The sequence below is a fragment of the Lipophrys pholis genome (assembly GCF_963383615.2).
Source record: "Lipophrys pholis genome assembly, chromosome: 11".
Classification (NCBI taxonomy): Eukaryota; Metazoa; Chordata; class Actinopteri; order Blenniiformes; family Blenniidae; genus Lipophrys; species Lipophrys pholis.
Window position 1 is genome coordinate 5,074,040 of NC_137631.1, and position 22,403 is coordinate 5,096,442.

Sequence of the window (22,403 nt, forward strand, 5' to 3'; positions counted from 1 at the left end):
TTCACTACAGTAAAACACATTCCCTCCCTCCCTCTCTCCCTCATTCACTCATTCACTGGGTTAGGACACATTCCCCCTCTCTCCTTCCTTCCTTCCCTCATTCACTCCTTCACTACAGTAAAACACATTCCCTCCCTCTCTCCTTCCTTCCTTCCCTCATTCACTCCTTCACTACAGTGAAACACATTCCCTCCCTCCCTCCCTCCCTCATTCACTGGGTTAGGACACATTCCCTCCCTCCCTCTCTCCCTCATTCACTCATTCACTGGGTTAGGACACATTCCCTCCCTCCCTCTCTCCCTCATTCACTCATTCACTGGGTTAGGACACATTCCCTCCCTCCCTCTCTCCCTCATTCACTCATTCACTGGGTTAGGACACATTCCCCCCCTCTCTCCTCCCTCCCTCTCCCTCATTCACTCCTTCACTACAGTGAAACACATTCCCTCCCTCCCTCCCTCCCTCATTCACTGGGTTAGGACACATTCCCTCCCTCTCTCCTTCATTCCTTCCCTCATTCCCTCCCTCCCTCCCTCTCTCCCTCATTCCCTCCTTCACTATAGTAAAACACATTCCCTCCCTCCCTCTCTCCCTCATTCACTCATTCACTACAATAAAACACAATGCTTCATATCCCATCAGCATTCCTCTTTCAAATACACTTAGACCAACACAAACATACACAGGAACATATTTGTCCTCCAAAGAAAGTTTATTTTACAGAAATGGATAGAGCACCCTTCTTGTGTCTCAGCAGTTCATATTTACTGTAAACAAATTAAGGTATAGAGAAGTGTGCGGCACAAATTTTCACCTTCAGTATAAATTTCTGTTAGTTTTCAAACTTTAAATTCGGGTGCTTTAATCAATTTAAAGGTAGTCTATCAAAATGATAAGAAAAAAAAATGATTCTTTTAGTCCAAAAATGTTGTCATCACAGACTTGATTTATTTTCTAATCACTCCCATTTTTAAAAAATAAAAAAACTTAAAACCATTTTGGCCTAACCTTTACTTATAGATGAAGTCCATGCGCCGATCCTTCTCCACAAAAAGCTCCATGACTTGGTTGTAAAAGTCTTCCTTAAGTTTTCTTAGTTTTAAGAGTCTCTGCAGTCTCAATGGAGATTATGGCCAAAATTCAGTTCACGTACGCCCCCTTGAGGTGAGGCAGAGTACTGCCTGCCTCACCTGCTGACGATTCTCTGCGCTTTACTATCAGCAGCAACAATTCTCTCACACATCATTAAAGACATTACACCGACTGTAGAGAGTCATGCTGTATAACAAGCGTTTCTGTAAAGTTCATATTGGTGATATGCCGAGGAACAGGAACGGGCAGTCACAGCTCTCCACTGCCTCACCTGGGATTTCTGCCCTGTACTTAATCACAAAATACTCAAAATTGGTGATTCTTACTTAATAAAATGTCAAAAATGCGTAGAGTCATACTGAAAATGCTACTTTTTTTTTCTTTTTTATGATGATGGCAGGTGAGGCATTGCCTTCCTTTGCCATGGGTCCTTGAGCTCGATGTTTCAATTCAGTAAAGACATTTTCCCAAGGGGATTAATAAAGATTCTTCTTCTTTGTTAAATAGAAAAGTCTTAAGCCTAAAGTTAAAAAAGTAGAGACTGTGTCAGCCTCCTTAAATGAAAGTGGGGGCCGGTTCCACATGAGAGGCGCTTGAGAGCTGAAAGCTCTGCATCCGTTCTACTTTTAGAAAACCTAGGAACCTCCAGGGGGCAGCACTCCGAGAACCAAGTAGATATGGGACTACAGGTTGACATGTCTCTCTGAAGCAACACAGAACTAACAATGCTTCCTAATGCCACACAATACATCTCTTCTTCTCTACTTTATTTAGCAAAACTTTATTTGCACCCGACAAAAACCAAGAGGAAGACTGGGTCCTGCATGTTAAACACCTCAGTGGTGAGAGATATTCTAAAATATCTCTCACCAAGTCCCTAGAAAGTTCCTGCAGTTCCTCTGGTAACATAGCCGCCTTGTTTTTTTAATTAAATTTTTTTTGAAACTGTAGAATCCATTCTAGTGGTTCACTTGTTGACGTTTGTCTGCAGATTATCCGATAAAGTAGCCAACATGTTTTGAAACTCTTCAGACCAATGTAATGGGTTTGACTTTGAGTTTTAGCCCCGCCCACTGACATTGACGGCTGAATTTGACAGATAAAACAAATTCATGAAGCAGTGCAACACGCCACTATGAAATAATTAATTAAATAGTGAAATAATTATATGTTTTTTTAAACATAAAATGAATTGGTATTTTAATTAATTAATGACACATTTAATGACACATTTATACATTCATTTCCGATTTTAATTAATCAATGACACATTGAATTGCACATTTAGTCCTCCATACACCAGTGGAACTATAAGGAAATGACTTTGTTTTAAGTGTTTCTGCCAATTCTGTGAAAACAAACATTAGTTTTCAATGAACCGAAACGCAAAAAACTATATTTTCACTTGTAAAGTTGTCGTATAAACAGAGCCTTATATTCTCATTTAGATTTAAGTGAAAGCTGATATTGCAATGACGTGATCTGTGATGCTCGTTCCTGTCAGTACTCTCACTAATTTGAAGATTTCTTGTAGTTACTCGAATACTAGTGAAGTTTGTTTATTTCCTCCCACAGCTTCGAAAGTGGGTCAGTTTGCCTCTCTCAGCCAATCAGAGGAGAGGGGCGCTCGAGGGGGCGGGGCCAAGCCCACCGAAGTCCAGGAAGGGTTTATTTAAGGCCAAAGCGACATTTCTCACCGCTACATCTGCTACGTCTGCGTGCGGTCTGAGCGTCCGCTAGCACCAACCTGTCGACATGGCTGACAACAGGGAGAAGACCACCGACCAGATGAAGATCTGGAAGGAGAACAGGGCCTCACAGGTCGGTATGTGCGCAGTGTTTGGGGGAGAGGCTTCTGCTGCGCTGCGCTGGGTGTTGCGGGAGGAAATGGGTAAAAGGTCGTTTGGGGTAACTGGCCGAGTGGACAACGTTCACCATTGTCTGTTTACTGGTCGTTCCAAACATCCTAATAACTCTGTGCTGTACTTGAGGAATGTTTTCTACCTTTGCAAAGCCCGTCTTCGTTGGCTTCTGTAGCATTCTGCTAATGTTAACGGTCTCCACTGAACAGCTATATGATGCAGCTTTTTTTTTTTTTTTTTTTTTTTTTTTTTTTTTAAAAACACCAATTCAACGTTTAACGATCCTGCAAAGAGCTGAAAAGCCTCCAGGAGGAGGGATTAAAGTGTGTAGATATGCAATAGGTCATTGTCCAGAGGCATGTGGTTAAACTTCAAACTGGTTATATAATTGGACCACATCAGAGTAAACAGCCACAGTTTAGCAAGTCCCTTCCAGACAGTGCAAGTGCACACATTAATACCGTTTAACAACAGATTTATTTATTTTATTACTCGGGTTTTTTTTTTTTTGTGTGTCTTTCTCATTTGCTTTCCAGTAATTCATATCTGTTGTCTTGCCATGGGTTTTTACACCCATTTTTTATTTTAATTTTTTTAAAGCCTGCTGCACCTTTGTTTACATTGAATCAGTGGTACAATTAAAGAATCACCTGCTTCAGCTTAATGTCTGATTGTGGAAAGTATACCGCGAGTTGATGAATACACAAACTGATGCACAGAAGTGACTTTACAATGGTGTTAATGAATGACAAATGTTCTTTTAAATGGATGTGAAAACGCACAGTTTGATCACACACATCAACAGATGTGCACAAGCTCTGTGTGAAGAAATACAAATAATTAAATATATTCCAAAGAACGATCATCTCACACTTGCAGACCATCTAAAACAAGACAGGTGTGTTCAAATACTCTGTTTAATGACCATTTTAAGACACGTAAGGCAGTAGCTCGGGAAACTAATTCCTTTTGTGTAGTGCTGTCATATGTCTCGTCTTTTTGCACCATACCAATAAGCAAGAGTGTTTACATGTATGATGAAAGCGTGAAATAATCCTGTAGGAACATCTGCAGAAACCCCAAATCTCTGCCAAGTTAGAGAGGTCTGTCGTGAACCAAATAATGTGCAAGAGTCTCAAAATAAATGTTCAATGTTGCTTGTATCAGAAACCAGAGGTGATGACCACAGGGGCTGGCCATCCCATTGGGGACAAGCTGAACCTGCAGACTGCAGGACCCAGAGGACCCCTGCTGGTCCAGGATGTGGTCTTCACAGACGAGATGGCTCACTTTGACCGGGAGCGCATCCCAGAGAGGGTGGTGCACGCTAAAGGAGGAGGTGAGTGAGGCACCGATAACACTGTAGTGCCTGTCAGATTATGCGCCTCCTTCATATTTCCTCTGTTCGGCTGATATCGCAGACAGAAGTCCACTGTAAATGGGATACTGCCACTTGTTTGTAGCACGCCTCACTCAACAAGAGTTTGGCAATATGTCAGTGAGCACAACTGGTAATCGGAAGATATAAAAATCCTTCTGTTGCTCGTCGAGTTAAATTGTCCCAACACGCGACTGATCGAATACATAATAATCTGCTCCTTTGCTCGTCAGCACCTGAAGTAGTGTTGGCCAAACTAATTCAAGTATTGTTGGTGTCCAATCCCGCTCAACATCTCCGTCGGTCAGAGTTCATCGAGAAAATGAAAATGGAGCGATTTCCATTTCAACCTGTAGGGAGCAAAAGAGCTGCTGCCAGCAAGGCTCGCTGTACTCCAGTTTAATATCGCTCAGCCACAGACCATGTGATCCTGCCCGAGCTCAGAAGGTAACGCAGGTAATCGGGACAATGAACCCCACATCAGCTTCTTATTTATTTTGAATTATTTTAAGAATACCATGTTGAACTTCGACTCATTAACTTGGCATGGGCTCCGTTTACACGTTTTCAAGGGGAAACCCAAAACATTTGCTGCATTTTGGTCGGCGCCACTGAAAACACAACGTTTTGAAAACCGCTCCCAGGGAGGGACTTTTTGACAACGCGCCGACTTTTTAAGACAAATTTTAAGACTAATTATTAAAAGAACAACCAACAGCACCCACTAGTGGCCGAACAGGAAAACTACCTTTTCAGCATTTCTTCTGTTCCCATATAAACGGACATCGTTTCCAAAAACGTCCTGTGGAAATGTGAAAACACAATCGATGCGTTTTCCCGTTGGAACGTTGTTGCGTAAATGAGGTTGCTGTTTATCAGGACAACAACTCCTCGGGATCTGCTTTTTTTGCCAAATACTTCAGGAAGACAAAGAACACATTGATCCTGAATACACTGCTTTTATTTATGACTAGTCGACTTGGCTGAAATAAAAAAAAAAAAAAGATAAAAAATATTGTTTTGTTTTCAGAAACATCCCGAACTGACGCGACAGTAACAGAAAACTAAACACGGACAGCACGTCTCTCTGCTCCGACACCCTTAAATTAAATGCCTCGCTGCGAGACGAGAGCAGTAATCACGATGCCATATTTGAGCACAAAGGAATTCAAGTCTTGCAGGTCAGACGCGCTCCTAAAACCGTCCAACTGGAGCCAGGAATCGAGGCAAATGGTGTCAAACACAGTGCTTATCGGAGAAGTCGATTAAAAAATAAACATCCCAGCAGACATTTGATCCCAGCTATATGCAATATGCCAGCGACTGTTGTCACATGATCCCCGATGAACAAACTTTTTGAGTTCATTTGTATCCGGCTGAAGAAACCCCACAAACCAGATTGTCCAGTTTTTTTTTTTTTTCTTTTTTCTTGTTTTTTTTTTAATAATTCTAAGTAGATACAATGGCTTTTGAGCAGCTGTGATAGTCGAGACAGACTTATTTTTCTCACTGCGTATTCCTGCATCCAAACACACCACTTTGCATGTTGTGTGTTTTAGGGTGATTGTGCAGTTGAAGTAGACGTTCACTCGGCAACATATCACACAATAAAGTGTTATCACACCAGCAGATTGGAGTTGAACTCCGCCCCGGCTGCTCGTAACTATCCACACGAGTTCCTCGTTGATGTTTACAGTCTTCTGCTCAGCGCAGGACGGAGCGCTCCCACAGCTGCTCAAGAGAACTCGTGACGCTGTTGGGGGGGGGGGGGGAAAGGCTAATCGGAAGAAGGCGGGTGTTCAGAGAGGGACTATAACTGACTGATAAGGGAGGGGCTGCTCCAAGGGGGGCATCATGAGATACATCGGACGTATTGCATAATAACTGGCACCATGTGGAAAACGGCCTTATCAGAGACGGAGGCCCACTGCTTCTGCTACAGCGGTCAATCCTGTGTGTAAATATTACAAACCGTCGCTTCCAGACAGAGACTAAGAACTCTGCTCTTAATGGATTAGCTCCAGACAAATTGATCATCTTTGCAAGCATTAGTTGTAACTAAGCACATCATGTGGTTTGTGTGGCCAAACTGAAACAAGCTGCTTTTCTTTTGTTTTTTATTTCTACACCAACACTCGGCACATATTGCTTAAAACAGCTAAAACGATGAAGTTATCTCAAAAATACTGAAAGAAGGGTGAAACTGCTCAAATTGGGTACCAAAATAGCAGAAAATTACGTGTTTACCATCCTGAATTGTAACTGATTCATAAATAATAAAGGCAACACAACAGTTTTTGTGCGTGCATCCTAACTCCATATGAAACTTGATGCATGGATGGATGCTTTATTAACACTTCAAGCTTTTCTTATTTGTATGTAATTGCATATGCTTTCTTGGTGTGTGTCCTTTTTCAAAACAGGAGCGTTCGGCTACTTTGAGGTGACTCATGACATCACTCGCTACTCCAAGGCCAAGGTGTTCGAGCACATCGGAAAGACTACACCGATCGCTATCCGCTTCTCCACCGTGGGTAAGAATAAATCTACACCCCGTGGAAAAGTTCATCTTTCAGACTGTGAAACCGGTATTGTGCTTGCCAGGTGGTTAATTGTTAATTACTTGAATTGAAGGAGCGATCGTGTGGAGTTTTGACTTTTTGAAAGTTGTTTAAAATCGTCATTGTCGGTCCATACAAATGTCCGTCTACCCGCTATTGTTGACTTTTAGTGCATGACGTTCTCTGCGCGTGTGGTTTCACTCCAAAAACAAACGACACCCACTTTGTGGCCGTACATGAAAACTACATCGCTTTCAGTGTTTCAGCCATTTCCATGTAAACGGACATTGTTTTCAGAATGTTGCAGTGTAAATGCGAAAAGTTTCTGAAACAAAAACGCAAAAAATCGATCGTGTGTTTTCACTTGAAATGTTGTCGTGTGAACGGGATCCGAGTCGGAAAGGAAAAGATCAGTATAGGTACATTTTGAAGTATTTGTTGACCGCTCACTGACGTATGACTTAGATTTTGTACCTTCTTTGTGTTTTAATAACAGCCGGCGAGTCTGGGTCCGCAGACACAGTCCGAGACCCCCGAGGCTTTGCAGTCAAGTTCTACACTGACGAGGGGAACTGGGACCTGACGGGCAACAACACCCCCATTTTCTTCATCAAGGACGCCCTCCTGGTCAGAGAGCGCTACTGACGGCGCAGTACTTTTCTCACACAGGTTTTAATTTAGGTTGAATGAGGGGAAAAAGTGTCAATTCTGACCGGCGCCCTGTATTCCCCGTCCAGTTTCCATCCTTCATCCATTCCCAGAAGCGCAATCCACAGACCCACATGAAAGACCCCGACATGGTGTGGGACTTCTGGAGCCTGAGGCCTGAGTGTCTGCATCAGGTGTGTGTTGGGTTTCTAAAGGAAAAATGCACCGTATTAACAAGTTAATGCCGACGGCCTCAAGTGAAGCTGGCGGGATTAGTCAGGGCGTTCTGTCTCTCCTCCCGTTGGCAGGTGTCCTTCCTGTTCAGTGACCGCGGCATACCCGACGGCTTCCGTCACATGAACGGCTACGGCTCCCACACCTTCAAACTGGTCAACGCTGACGGCGAACGCGTCTACTGCAAGTTCCACTACAAGGTCTGTAGCCACACATCGTGTTGGGAATCACACCAAGAGCAACAATGGTGACGCGCTTCTCTTCATATCTCTATGGAGCTCGTGACCGATTGAAGCTTCTCGTAGTTTTGCAGAATTTAATGGAAACTGTTTTCCATTCAGTGCAACCTTTTTTTTTTTTTTTTTTTTCCTTATCTGTGTCTGGTGTTCGGGCAGCATGATTATAGCTTTGTCTACATGGATGAGACGACACTCAGACAGTCCTGGAACGTGCATATATACTTTTTGAGACAAATAAAGCAACTGCAGATGTGAGTTACAATTTAACCCAGAAAAAACTGCGGCAGTCCTTTTTTTTTTTTTTTTTTTTTTTTTTTTTGGGCCCCGAAGAAAAGTTAAAGTTCACTCAGGACATCAAATCAAGCAGAAATCAGGGTGTAATTCTGGATTCGGGGATGAAATCCCCACATTAAGATGGTAACAAGCTCGGCTCAACGCCACCTGAGAAATTAAAGGATTTCTGACTGAACAAGATTCCGATTAACTTTTTTTTTTTAAATTTTCAATAAGCTAGATCATTGGAGCGACGCGTTCACAGGTCTGTGGGAAACGGATTAGTCGACTGCTCGTCCAGAGTCCCCAGCAACTTGAAGAGGGTGGATCAGGTTACACCTGAGCTTCAGTTTCTGCACTGCAACGGATCCACTTCAGAATCCGACTCCTTGTCTGTAAAGCTTTAAATGGCCTCAGGCCTTAATACATCTCAGATTTCCTACTAGTAGAATATGAAACCTCCGGGCCCCAGAGGTCCTCGGGAAGAGGTATCCCCAAGTGTTTCAGAGTCGGAAGAAACGAGGTGAAGCAGCGTTTAGTTCCTACCTCCTCACCTGTGGAACAAACCTCCTGTTGACACACTTGCGTCTTTTGCAACAGGCATGGAGAGACACTATTTGCTCAGGCGTTCAGTTACACAATAGTTTTGACTCATTTTATTACATTTATCTTAATCTTAAGGTTTTTACTTTAATCTCCCTTTTAATGTCTTTTTAATAGCCTTGCTTGAGTGTATTTCCTTGTAAAGGTCTGTGAATTGTCTCGAATCTGAATGGTGCTTGAGAAATAAATCTGCCTTGCATAAATCTGGAGACTGGAGATTGGGACACATGAGCACCTGGTGTGAATGTAACCAGATTGAGATCAGACCAGGATGGCTCCTTTTTTAAAATTCATTTTATTTATGAAAAAGGGTTTTAAAGGTCTGGGCCTGTAGATAGTAAGGTTGTAATATTCGCTTATCAAATCAGAGCATATTCAATCGCCACAAGATCTAACGTAATTCCTGATGCCACAATGTGTTTTGAAATTAAAAACCCTAAACCAAATTGCATAAAAAGGGCTTGTTTACACAATTAAAGTTCCTTGTGTTCTAGAAATATTATTACAAAAATACCGTCTGCTAACATTGTGACCACCAGTTGAAGTATCCGCAAGGTGGTTTGGTGTTCAGTGCGGTCTGACGGCAGGCTTTTGGAGAAGGGTGTTGACACTAAGTTGTGCTTGTTAAAGTCCAATAGGTGGCGCTAAACTGCAACAATGACGCTTTTCTTGTTTGCCGTGGCTCCATATTTACAGGCGTTTCTTTGACACACATGCACTTATGAATGTGTCCTCGGACCATCTTTAAAGTGTTGCCATGGCACTGTGATCTTTACTTGAAGCCTCTTTGTTTGTTTTTCTTTAAGACTGATCAGGGAATAAAGAACCTGTCAGTGGAGGAGGCCGACCGCCTGGCAGCCAGCAACCCAGATTACGCCATCGGCGACTTGTACAACGCAATTGCCAACGGCAACTTCCCGTCCTGGACCTTCTCCATCCAGGTCATGACCTTCGAGCAGGCTGAGAAGTTCCAGTTCAACCCGTTCGATCTGACTAAGGTGCGTTTTTTTGCGCCACAGAATTGAGATTGAGCTGCAGGAAGAAGAGAAGTCGCTCTTGGAAGTGTTTTAGAAGTCGTGTGATTTTTCACTGAAACCCCCAATGGCTGGTGTTGTGTCCATGTTCCAGGTGTGGTCACACAAGGAGTTCCCTCTGATCCCCGCGGGCAGGCTGGTGCTCAACAGGAACCCCGTCAACTACTTTGCAGAGGTGGAGCAGCTGGCCTTCGATCCCAGCAACATGCCCCCGGGCATCGAGCCCAGCCCCGACAAGATGCTGCAGGTAACGCCCACAGCTTTGATTTGTCATGGAAGATGTAAGTTGTTGTTGTACGAACTTTCTTTCTTTCTTCTCTTGATATTTTAGCAGAACATAAACTACAGTTGGTCCTACTTTTGTCATTGATATTAAAGACGTCTCTCAGGCTCTCCTGTGCTGCTGCCTGGTTGTGTTGATGAGCTTTCATGAGTACAAGTAACTGTGTAGTATCGGACCGACACTGGTATCTGTATCGGTACATCGCAGTACAAAGGGACGTTCACAGACGGCGCTGTGCATTTCCCAGGAATAAAATGTCAATTTCGTCAAACAAAATCCAAAAGGTAATCTAGAAGGAATCGGCACAATTGTCACTCTTTTCCAAATTCGACATCGACCAACGTAATGTGGAGGGAAAAAAACATCCAGCAATGTTGATAGCTTTAGGAAAAAATAATCGGATCAATTATCCCAGCAAAAACAATCCCTGAAATATTAAAACTGAGTACGCAAAATATACAAAAAAGTGAAATGGTTGGATCCTCTCCGCCTCATTCACTGATCTAGTTTTTCCCCCTTTGTCTTTGCTATTATTATTATTATTATTATTATTATTATTATTATTATTGCTTTCATTAGTGCTGTCGTGCGAGCTGCACGCATGACCAAAGGTTAGAGAGTAAAAAAATAAAACCTGGGAGTAAACAAAACTGCATTAATTGTGTACATTAAAATAAATAAATAAATAAAAATTTAAACATTCTTAATTGCCGTAATTAACGCGTTGATTTTGACAGCGCTTTTTTTTCCCATGTATTTTTTTGTGTATATTTCTGTATGCATGTGTTGAGGCCCTGATTGCAGGAGGTTTTATTTCCATTTAGTTTTTTTGCACATTCAGAATTTTATACAAAATTCAAGGATAAAGTATTAATTTGCAACAACAATTTCTCAATTTTGGAATTGTGTTATAAAAAATCTCTTTACGCTCATTTCAGTAATATAAAAATCACTACGTCATGGGTAGTGTACATTGATAACGATATATTAAATCAGCCTGGTTGACGGCGTCTCATGGGTTGTTTTTTTTTTTCCCCCACAGGGTCGCCTCTTCTCCTACCCCGACACGCATCGCCACCGCCTGGGAGCAAACTACCTGCACATCCCCGTCAACTGCCCCTTCAGGACCCGCGTGGCGAACTACCAACGCGACGGTCCGATGTGCATGTTTGACAACCAAGGTCAGTCCCAGTCCAGCTCGGGCGGCTCCGGCTCAATCATTAATCCCGGATCCCAACAAGATGCTGGTTCCAGGTCGATACAGGGGCCGTGAAGCTTCTGACCACAAGTTCAGCGGTTTGAATCCCCTCTGCCAACGGCGTCCTTGAGCAAGGCCTTTAACCGAAAGCTACTCGGGTTGCGTCATGTTGGGCATTTGTTTTTGGTTTTATTGTTGCATTTGGTGTAAAACTTGTCCCAAATCAACCGTGTCTGTCTCTTCATCCACTGTGGCAAAGAGCAGCGATCGATCTGCACGAAAAAAAACAACATTTCAGAGTTCAGACAGAAAAGCCTCGTGCGTCTTTCAGCTGCATCCCTCGTGTCATCGGGCCTCTGTGAGGGTACTTACTGTTGCTTTCACCAAACTCGCCTCAAATAGTGCAAATGGGAGGAAATTGGAGAGTTAGAACGACTTTAAATCAAATAAAACCCAAATTTGCTTTTTGTAGTCCATTTTCGTAAACTTGTAGTTCTTTCCCCCCCACCGTGGCGGACGTCACTAACTTGCGCCGCCGTCGGATTATTATGACGTCACTAAGGGAAAGTGCCGTCCGACTGCCACGCCACCGTGATCACCTTTCACTAACTCCTTTAGGAAGCCTCCTAACACCTTGCCTTAACCCCGTGACGTCATCCACGGGGTTAAGGTAAAGTCCATAGATAAGGAGAAAGGAGGGACTTTTCAGACGTACCCTCAGAGTTCAGGGAGAGACTGAGAGTTTGTTGAACCTCCTTTCTGGAACACCCCCCCCCCCCGGATCTATAACCTGCTGAGGAGCTGGAGGGAGCACCGTCAGGACCTCAAACATTTGGGTAACATATTAACAAAACAATGGGAACGAGGTTATTTAAGCATCTTCTGATATTATATTTCACCACAAATTAACAAGAAGTAGACATGCTAGGCTCGCAGTGCTCCAATTCTGTCCCTCCGTCTCATCGCCAGGCCAGAGCCTGAGAACTGAGGCCCCGTTTACACAACGTTTTAAATGAAAACTAGAATGTTTGTGTTTTGCTTTTTACATGGAAACAGCAGAAATACCGAAATCAGTGTTGTAGTGGCCACTAGTGGGTGCTGTTGGTTGTTTTTGTCTCCTTTCTGAATGATCTGCAATCAGTAGTGACAACAGATATTTACCAAAAAGATGCCCCGCCCCCTCTCCTTCAATGCAAATGCACTGCCAGGCCGTGTCCAGCAGATGGCACTATTCAGTTGATGCAGAGAACCGCAGAGCAGCGTTTGCCATACTCCTGAATGTCTCAGCCCACTTGTATGTGCAAAGAATCTTCCCAGCCACTTCTAATATCATAGTCTGATCAAACGTTTGTTGCAGAAATTGATGGACTTAATTTGGTTTAAAGGTTTTGCAGTGCGAGTTAATAGATGAACAAAGATTTAACCTGCATATCTTTCAACAAAATCATCATTCTGTTATTACAGTTCAGTCCAGCTGATGTGTTTTGTGACTTTAGGCTCTACAAATACCTCACCTCAACATATTGGTTAAATAACTAGGTTTAGGTGTTTTCCACTAATACACAAAGTGTACTTTAAGGTCATTGGGTGGTACACCTGCCAACGGGAAACCGACTTCGTTAAGGATGCTGGGTTCGGCCCTGTTGACACGACAATGTTTTCAAATTCAAACGCAAAACCTTCTTAGCGTTTCAGGAGTCCATTTCCACAACAACGGTGGTCGGAGACGCCGAAAACACAAGTTTTAAAAAGTTCTCCACCATGCGTACGGAGGAAGAATAAACTATGAAGTGTTGGTCTGATGGCTTTTCGAATACTTTGCAGGGAGTGACTATTTCTTATGCTGATTATTTTTAAGTGGCCTTCCTCACTCATCAGTCTGTTCCTCCATCTGGCCTGCAGGTGGCGCTCCAAACTACTACCCCAACAGCTTCAGCGCCCCAGACACCCAGCCGCAGTTCATGGAGTCCAAGTTCAAGGTGTCTCCTGACGTGGCCCGTTACAACACCGAGGACGAAGATAACGTCACGCAGGTGAGGAGGATGACGGGGCAGTGAAACGCTCCCATCCTATTGTCAAAGGGAAACTAATTACACGCAGTAATACACATAGAAGGCATTGACATTGTAGGAACTCGTGAAATCTAATTTCTTTGTGTGATACTGGATAAAAACTCAGTAAGGCAAAACACTACACATTCTCTCCCGTTCACAATCTTTAAAGTACTGTGTAGACTTGGGGCAACACATATAAATGTACACTAATTTCACTATACTGCAAAACACGGCCAGACGGATCATTTAGAACTCTGGGGACAGCAATCGTGGATCTGTATGATCTCTTAGTTTTCATTGTTAAAACAAAAAACTTAACATTAACTGTTCTTACAGTCAGAAATGTAAAAATTCTAAATTTGAGGTACAAAATGTTGAAATTTACTACAGTTAAAAACATTAAAATCCACCATTTTTATGGTCAAATCTTACATTTCACTCTTTTAGTCAAAAACATTGAATTTTGGCAATAAGAAGAGTGAATTTTAGTCTTTATGACTGTTTTCACTTGAAGAATATTGAATCTTAACATTTTTTACTGAAACAGAGATCGCGATTTTGAGCTGAACTCTTGATTTAAGAGTGGTTTCTCACAAAAAGAGAAACCATTTTTGTGATGATTTTTTTTTCCCCAATACATCAAATTCACCAGGAGCCACAAAACACATTTATTCTTTAAAATGAGGGTTTTACAGTTTCATATACAGAAGTTGTTTTTTTTTTAAGTTTTTTTATTTCCCATTAACAAAATACAATTATACATACACATCCATGACTGTATGAAACCTTACAAAAATACGATCCGACACACACCTAACAGAACAGAGGGAGACATTGACTCATTCCATATGGTTTTGCTATTTAAAAACACGCATATATAATATATATATATATATACACACACACACACACAAGACAAGCATGTGTCACATGAGCAGAGCTCCTGTTTAACATAGTTCTATTTATACCTTCACCCTTTACTCATGCAATCGTCGTTGAAATGCTTCTGCCCCATTTCTGTTTATATTTGTGATCCTGTAAGACATATATTCTGATGCAGAAACCTTTACCATCCTAAATCTTAATTGGAACTTCATAAATGCAACAAAGTTTTGTGTCACACATTTCATTTTTCTTGTCCAGCATATTTTTTTTTTTAGACGAGTTTAACATTTTAGAATGGAAATAATTTTATTAATCTCAGAGGGAACTTCTTTGAAGCATTGCTCCACACGGAATAAATCCAAAGAAAGTTGAACATCAATTGAGACTAAAAAATGTTTGGTAAACACAGACATTTACCGGGAGGCGGTTTAGAGGCTTATGGCCACAGGATGGAAGGAACTTTAGCCATTTTAACCATATTATCTCTTTTTTTTTGTCTCCATTTATAAGCTTTTTATTTTATTTGTATTTTTTTCACCTTCTCGTCATTTAAAAAAAATCCCCCATCTTGGTTATTGGGTCTTTTTATTTAAGCCCGTTTTATCCAAAAATACAATAAATTTTGGGGTAAATGAAATAATAAGATGCCATGTTTATTTCAGGTATTTTCTGAAAGCTTCAACAACTTCAAAAACTGTAAAAGAAGTACTTTTTCTAGTAGATTTTGGAAAAAGACTGCATTCGGAGTGTAACTCTCCATCCTGTTAGTCTGTCCTCTGCATCTCACCTCTGCTACGTCATACTTTACATTTCATTTAGACTCCACACAGCAGACAATATTTAAATGCATTTTTGTTTCTGGATCTCGGAAACGAATTCAATTCAACTTTATTTATATAGCACCAACTACAACCGTCATTTCTAGGAGAGAAACTAAAGAATAAATTCACTTTCCTTTACGTCAATCAGAATATTTTCAGGTATAATTTGCTGTCAGACGATAAACTATGTTAAAAATTTGTCGTTCATGGTATAGTTCTATATTTGAAGCTATAAGAAGATTAAAATGTGATCGTCTTAACAACCGTTTCCTTTTCGTTGCGCGGCGGTCTGTGGTCTCCTTCTCGTTCTTCCAGTTTTCCCTCCTCGGATGTTTTCACCCAGAGAAGAAACACGAGCGTGGCTCATTCACGAGTTGTAAAATCCAGTTCACGTCTCTTCAGTCTCACACTTCTAGCAAGTTGCAGCGATGAAGGCGACGGGAACGAAGTAAAGAATCGTCTTTGGCCGAGTTCCGTCGTGTCTCTTTCATGTGTTCGGTTTGGTTGCAGGTGCGTACGTTCTACACCCAAGTGCTGAATGAAGAGGAGCGCGGGCGGCTCTGTCAGAACATGGCCGGAGCCCTGAAGGGAGCCCAGCTCTTCATCCAGAAACGCCTGGTGAGCGCACCTCCGCTTCCATTCCTCCGCTTCCTAATGCAGAATGCCGGCTCGGTTCACACCGTTTCAAGTGAAAACGCATCGTTTTCGTTTCAAACAAGGGTTTCGCGTTTACGCACCGACATTCTGAAAACGCAGTTGGTTTACACAGAAACGGCAGAAATGATGAAAAACGATGTAGTTGACATGTTGGGCCACTAGTGGGGGGTGTTGTTTTTGTAATAAAACCACACACACACACATGCTCACACTGCTCTTATTGTCCCTCTACTGAGCATGTGCAGAAGAACCAGTTCATACGGCCGTGGTGCACATGACCAGTAGCGGCGTTTCCTCTGTCTACACGAGTTGGATCGTTTTCCAAAAGTTCCACCTTCTGAGCCATTTTCCAAAACCTGTGTTAACTTTTCAGTTTCAGAAAGGAAAGTTTTGTGTTTTCTCTTGAAAATGTTGTTGGTCTCGGCCAGTACTTTTGCAGTGAGCTGCGAATAGCCACGGTGCCTCGTTTCCTGCGTGTCGACATGTTTTGGTCCACCGCCAGACCGTTCATCACGTCCTCATCAGACCTGTTGACCACAGACCACTGACCTGAATCCAGACGCACATGAATCAACAAGTTACGCTTCTGCAGCACTGCTCTGGGGAACTGCACGACACGTAGAGAATTAAAATAAATACATGTGGCACAGTTTGTGTTTAAAAAAAAAGAGAGAGAGAGAGAACACTGTTATTTGGAAGTATAAAGGCAAAACTATAAAAACTCCACATCACTTAGAGGTAGTGTTTGTTCATCACAACACACTCCTGCCTCGTGTTTAAAAAAAAAAAGATCATCCAGACCCGCTCTTGACAATATCGAGTCGCGTTCATGTTTCATCCCGTTTGCCCTGAACTGATCATTGGAAGATGATGACTGGGGATATGCACCAGTACCACTTTTTTTTTTTTTTAAATCTTATTTCAAACACAAAGGGTTCACCCTGAAGAGGTCTCGTCCTTCAGGGGGAACAACCCGTGTGCGCCCAGGTAGAACATGCAAACTCCCCTTCTCCTGTGACGTGAGGGGCGATGGCTGGTGATTCATACGGCGGAACGTTGGTGGCTTTTCTTTCCACCACAGGATGTCGGAGAAACGAGCTGCAGCAGGAAGCGTGCGGTTCTGTGGTTCTGTAGGAACAACAAGCTCGAATGAATCCTGCTGGTCTCTTATTGGTTCATCTCCCGCTTGGTTAGTTCTGTCAGTAAAAAAAAAAAAAAAAAAAAAAAGTCCCTCCTGTGTGTCATTTATCTGTAATGAATTCTACTGACGGAGAATTGGAGACGTGCAGGATTCTGGCGCGTCTTCTGCGAACGAGGACGTCTGGCTGTTTGCACGTCGTGTCCGTCTCCTCAGAGTGTTCGAGCGAGAGAGGTTCCCGTCACAGCCTCTTTAAATGCCGGCGTCAACGGTCAACACACCGACTTCAAATCGGTGCTGGTCTGATGGGAAGCTGCAAACCAGGGACAGTTTTCACACTTGATGAAATGTCGTCGTTTCACAGGGGTCTTGACGTTTGCTATGATGCAGACACATGAAACAACCAACTATTACCATGATGATAAATTTGTCTTTTTGGGAGTTTTACTTTCCAACAACGCTGACCTTTATCCTCTCGGACCCGACGGGTCCGGTTTGCGCCTCCAGTTTTTCCCTCTTTCTGCTAAGCTGTCGTCACCAAACATTAAGGCTGTGCATCTTCACTGGTCTCACCTTTCAATTCCCACGATGCATCACTGTGTGCGCCCTGGTCTACCTGCTGCTGACGGATGACGTCGCATAGTACTCGCTGTTTATTTGTTTTACTTCAACGTACATGATCTACGATGTTTAATCGCGACGCGTCATAGAAACCATCAATTCAACCCCCGACCATGTATGAAATCAACCGATTTGTTTTTCAACACGATGCCGGGAGGCCGAGCTCCATCCGATTGGCCGGACGTGTTGACACGCGGAGCCGCATTGCACGTTTAACACAGGTCATGGTGTAAACGGCAGGGTAAGAGAAGAGACGGCTTGTGGAGACCCTTTTGACTGACCCGATTCCCTCTGATCCAAACCGGGACCTCCGAGAGTCACGGCGACGCTTCAAATCACTTTGACCATCATTTTGTGATCCTTCACCAGTGAACACAGCTGCTCACTGGACCACAAGGTGATACGGCACTCTGGAGGAAACATTGATGTTGTTGTCCATCAACTCGGTGTAGCTGTTGGGTATTGGGGCAGATTTTTCGTATTTGTTATTATTCTACTTCCGTTGAGAGGTCAATTTATTTAGTTTGTTATATAAAGTTTTGGGAAGTAAATGTATCTCTATATCCCCTTGTTTGTTTTCTTGAGGGATTATTTCAGTATTTGTTGATATTTATGATTTTGCTAGGTTTTTCTGAAGCCCGCCTCTCCAGCCGCAGCGGCGTCTCTCTCTCGACCTTTCCCGTTCGAACAATCTGTTTTCACTTTTGTTTACCCTTCAGAAGTAGGTTGGGGTTTTCGTTTCCTAAGCCCCGTTTCCACAGTGCCCCTTGGTGCCGGTACGGGTCAGGTCGGAACCGGTTGTTGTGCGTTTCCACTGACTCAGAACCGTTACCAACCGGTACCATTGGTAACCATTTCTCGCTACCCCTCCACTTGGGGTACCAGGCACAATGTGCCAGATATGAGGGGGAGGAGCTTCAACACTGCCGTCTGCTCATTGGTCCGTGACAACCGCTGTTCTCCCAGCAAGCAGCCTTTTCCAATCAGTTCTTCTGCAGCAATCAGGAAACTTTTTTGAAAATGTCCTCCCGTTATGGCGTCACATCCTGCATGATTACGCAACCATTCATAACCCCGCCTACATTTCAAACCGTTCCCCCTGTAATGGAAACGCGGCACTGATACGGGTCTGGTTACGGATAGTCAACCCCCACCTGACCGGCACCGGTACCAAGGGGCACTGTGGAAACGGGGCTTTTAGATTGGGTGTTGGTACCGGCTCCTACGGCCCTGTACCGCACCTGTTGGTTTTGTTTTTGCCAGCCCACCAGGTACCTGTTCTGGGACACGGGGTGGTTATGGGGTTTGGTCGGGTTCTGGTTTTTACATGACCCACTTGCTTTTCAGGCTCAACACTTTTTTTGAATAAAAAAAAAAAAAAAAACGAGCAAATTAAAAGAAAATTAAATAAAAATGGTAAAACTCCAACCGTTTCCCTGTGTCCTTCAAGATATGTTCCGTCCCTCCTCGGGGTGTAACGGGAGCGTTTCAGAAAAGTTGAATTTTTTTTTTTTTGTTTGTTTGTTTTGTGCCCAGACGCTTTGGGAGTGTGTTGCCTGTGTCGGCTGTACTGACGGCTGTGTCGTCGTGTGAATCGATCCCCCTCAAACCTCTGTGGTTTTCTGCAGCAGATTGCTAAAACAAGTTGGTTTCCTGTGTCGCTGTCGTCTGATCGCTGGTTTGCAATTCAGGAAGCCTGTAGCACCTGTTTTGTCATTTCAAATCCCGAAGAGTTTATTTTATATGTGGCCGAGACTTGCGTCCCTGGAAAATGCATAATAAATGACGGACGGCGGATGCGGACATGCTCGCGAACCCTCGAGTCTGACGTTTCAGTCGGCGTCCTTCATTGGCTCAAATCGCCCACGATCCACTTCAGAAACACGCTTCACCTCTTTCAGGCATGTGATGACTTATGTTGGGATCTATATATATATATATATATGTATGTATGTATGTGATAAATCCTTTTGTGCAATAGATTTGTATTGGAAGAACTTTTTAAGTATTTTATCCTAAATTTATACTGTCCTTTTGTACAATTTAGTGTTTTTAACTGTTCACTATAATGTCACTATTTCATATTTTTTATGGATTTCTTTTATGAGGACCACAGCAGAAATAACTTATGACTTTTTTTTGTGTCATCCTCTGATTTTCTTTTTTTCCACATGTCATCAAAATGGTTCATATATATATATATATTTGCATGTTTTATTTTGTACATACTGTACGTGTAGAAAAATCCAAACACTTCCCTTCAGGCTCTGTTCCACGTTCCAGTGTGTCTGCGTCCGGGCGGCTCCTCCTCTATGGGCAGAGAGCTGCCAGTTACTTCCGCCACACGGATATAGAAGAGATTTAGAGATTCAGCAGTTTTTAGATTTTTGTTTCCGGCGTAAAATTATAATGGGTAAAGGAGAAAAGGATTGAAATGTTGACTTTTGTTTAGAATCTCTTACTTTTTGAATTCAATAGGACCACAAGTCAAATGATCTGAAATGAGTCTGGATGTGTCTTTGTTTCCAGGTCTTGTATGATGATGCATTGTAAAGGTGTGTGTGTGTGTGTGTGATTTAAAAATGGATTGACTCTTTCCTTGTGCAGGTGGAGAACTTGAAGGCCATCCACCCAGACTATGGGAACAGGGTCCAGACTCTGGTCAACAAGTACAGTGCAGAAGCCCAGAAGGTACGGCTGTAGTTTCTGTCTCTGAGGATCGCGCTCGCTCCGGCCACCTCCAGTAACGTATCCCAGACGAGCTCTGACGTCATTGCCGCGAGGTCATATGGGAACGATGTGCATGCTTTCAACTAGAGGATTTACCCTGAATGATCGTCATTGTAGTTGTGATCGATTTTTGCCTGATCATCACTTTCTGTTTCTATTGTCTACTTTCTGAATATATGTATAATCGGTGCATGTGTTTCACTTCTCAGAATTGGGGGAAAAATTGCTTGAATGATTTCTGTCCCGAGTCGTTTAAACCCGGCGTGTCGAACATATTTTAGTTAAGAGGCAACATTCGGCTCCGTTTCCTCTCCAGTGGACCCGACTGCTAAACTACCGACATAATGGCGTTTAAATTTCAACTTTTTAAAGTTTTTCTTTGTTGTGAAGCAGAGTATACATGATGACACGTTATTCTCACAAAACCGACAAATTACTACAATCTCGACATAAAGCCCATTTTAATGAAACCTTCTGGTGTAAAATCCAGTGAAATGTCCAGAAAACTTCTCCTATAGCTGCAAAAATGTACCATAATTATACATACGGTTCCTTTTTGGGCTTTAGTATTTTTTTAAAAAAAGGTCTTACGGCCACTTGTACCAGTTCAATAGACACAAAGCCGCTTCTCATTATTGATCGATGTGTATTCTTTATCGGTTTTCCTTCCAAATCGAGGAAGTAAATGAAAGGTGGGGCTGTGCGAGATGGCCATCCTTGATCTGACATGTCTCTCTGTCCCCCCCCCCCCCTCCTCCTCAGAACAAAGCCCCGCACGTTTACAGCCGTCCAGGAGCCTCGGCCATCGCTGCGTCCTCCAAGATGTGAACTCTGAATCTCGCCGTTCAGCGTCTCTCACAGCAAATGCACGAACGTGATTTCAAAACGCTACGAGCCGCAGCAGCATTACTGATCGGGTCAGATGTGATCAAAAAAGATTTTTTTTTTTTCTTTTTCAAAATATTGACGTTGTGGTTAATACATTTTTTTTTTTTTTTTTTTTTTTAATTCACTCATTCCAGGAGGTGATTTGTTGAATGAGTCTTGTAATCTGCAGGAAATTCATTGTAATTTCACTTCAGATTTGAACAATGACATTAAAAAAAAAAAAAAAGACTTTCAAGTCCAGCGGTTGAATTATCTCTGTTACTTTTAAATGAATAAACGACAATAATCGATTGTTTTTTTTTGTGATGAAAGTAGTAAAACGTTGAGTTTCCTCTGCTTTACTGATCCACTATGAACATGGAAGCAAAATCCATCTCTTAATAACAAAAAGCCGCTTGTTTTCTTTGTTTCTCTTTCCTCGCTGGTGTCTGCTTGTTTTTGTCCACTCGAGATTTCATAACAATCAAAAAGTGGTGACTGGAGCTCGGCGCCTTTTTACTGTCCTCGAACTATAATTTACAGATTCCTCACACATTCATGGAGATTCCAGCCAAGCAAAGAAAATCGTCTTCAGTCCAGCGCGACCTGCACATAATAAAGACGTTAAATCAACAGGTTTCCTGGAACGAACAGACGTCCTCACTGGCATTCATTTTCACTTGCTGACCTGAATGTAACTGATATATTTTTCTTTTTTTGTATTAATGAGTTCCAGATGCGATGCATACTTAGTGCCTGACTAGATTTTTAATTAAAGCTCATCAACTGCTTTCTTTTGTCTCTTGACTCTTTTTCTCAGTCGTTACACATCAAGATGAACATTTGCGGGGGGCGGCGGGGGGTTTATGGTTTTCAGACGGCCTCGTTCCCAGCAGAGCAGCCGAGCCGATGCTCTGTAGTTTATTAGATCAACGCCCACGTTCTTGTGTTGAAACTGTGTAGAACTTCGAGGCTGTTTATTGGAGAAGTGCTTTGAGCCGCACAGTCAAACACACAGAATATCCACATATTAAAAGCTGAAGTTGTCTTGGGGAAAAATGGAAGAAAAAAACAAAAACATTTGAACACCGCAGCTCCAAAATGAACCAGTTTTAGTCATAAAAGGCTTCCAGGTGTCGCCTCATAATCTTATGAATCTACAATGAATATAGAACAGGATTATGTGACTCGGCCAAACCCGTTAAATGAAAAATAGACGACCCCG

General features: G+C 42.6%; 1 protein-coding gene across 1 annotated transcript; it reads left to right on the forward strand.

Moving 5' to 3' along the window:
• The first annotated feature begins 2,717 nt into the window (after positions 1–2,717).
• Positions 2,718–21,969, forward strand: cat (catalase). The gene is made up of 13 exons (XM_080474897.1): positions 2,718–2,913; positions 4,122–4,293; positions 6,756–6,866; positions 7,390–7,520; positions 7,631–7,735; positions 7,850–7,975; positions 9,697–9,888; positions 10,019–10,171; positions 11,250–11,388; positions 13,308–13,438; positions 15,676–15,783; positions 20,189–20,272; positions 21,074–21,969. Exons 1-13 carry the CDS (start codon positions 2,848–2,850, stop codon positions 21,137–21,139), a joined length of 1,584 nt encoding a protein of 527 aa, XP_080331023.1. The 5' UTR covers positions 2,718–2,847; the 3' UTR covers positions 21,140–21,969.
• The last annotated feature ends 434 nt before the right edge of the window (positions 21,970–22,403 follow it).

Excerpts from the sequence above, each read along its gene's own strand:
- cat (XM_080474897.1), top strand. The coding sequence starts at position 2,848 with ATGGCTGACAACAGGGAGAAGACCACCGACCAGATGAAGATCTGGAAG. Across the intron at positions 4,294-6,755 it reads GGTGCACGCTAAAGGAGGAG|GAGCGTTCGGCTACTTTGAG; the intron begins GTGAGTGAGGCA and ends TTTTCAAAACAG. Across the intron at positions 15,784-20,188 it reads TCTTCATCCAGAAACGCCTG|GTGGAGAACTTGAAGGCCAT; the intron begins GTGAGCGCACCT and ends TTCCTTGTGCAG.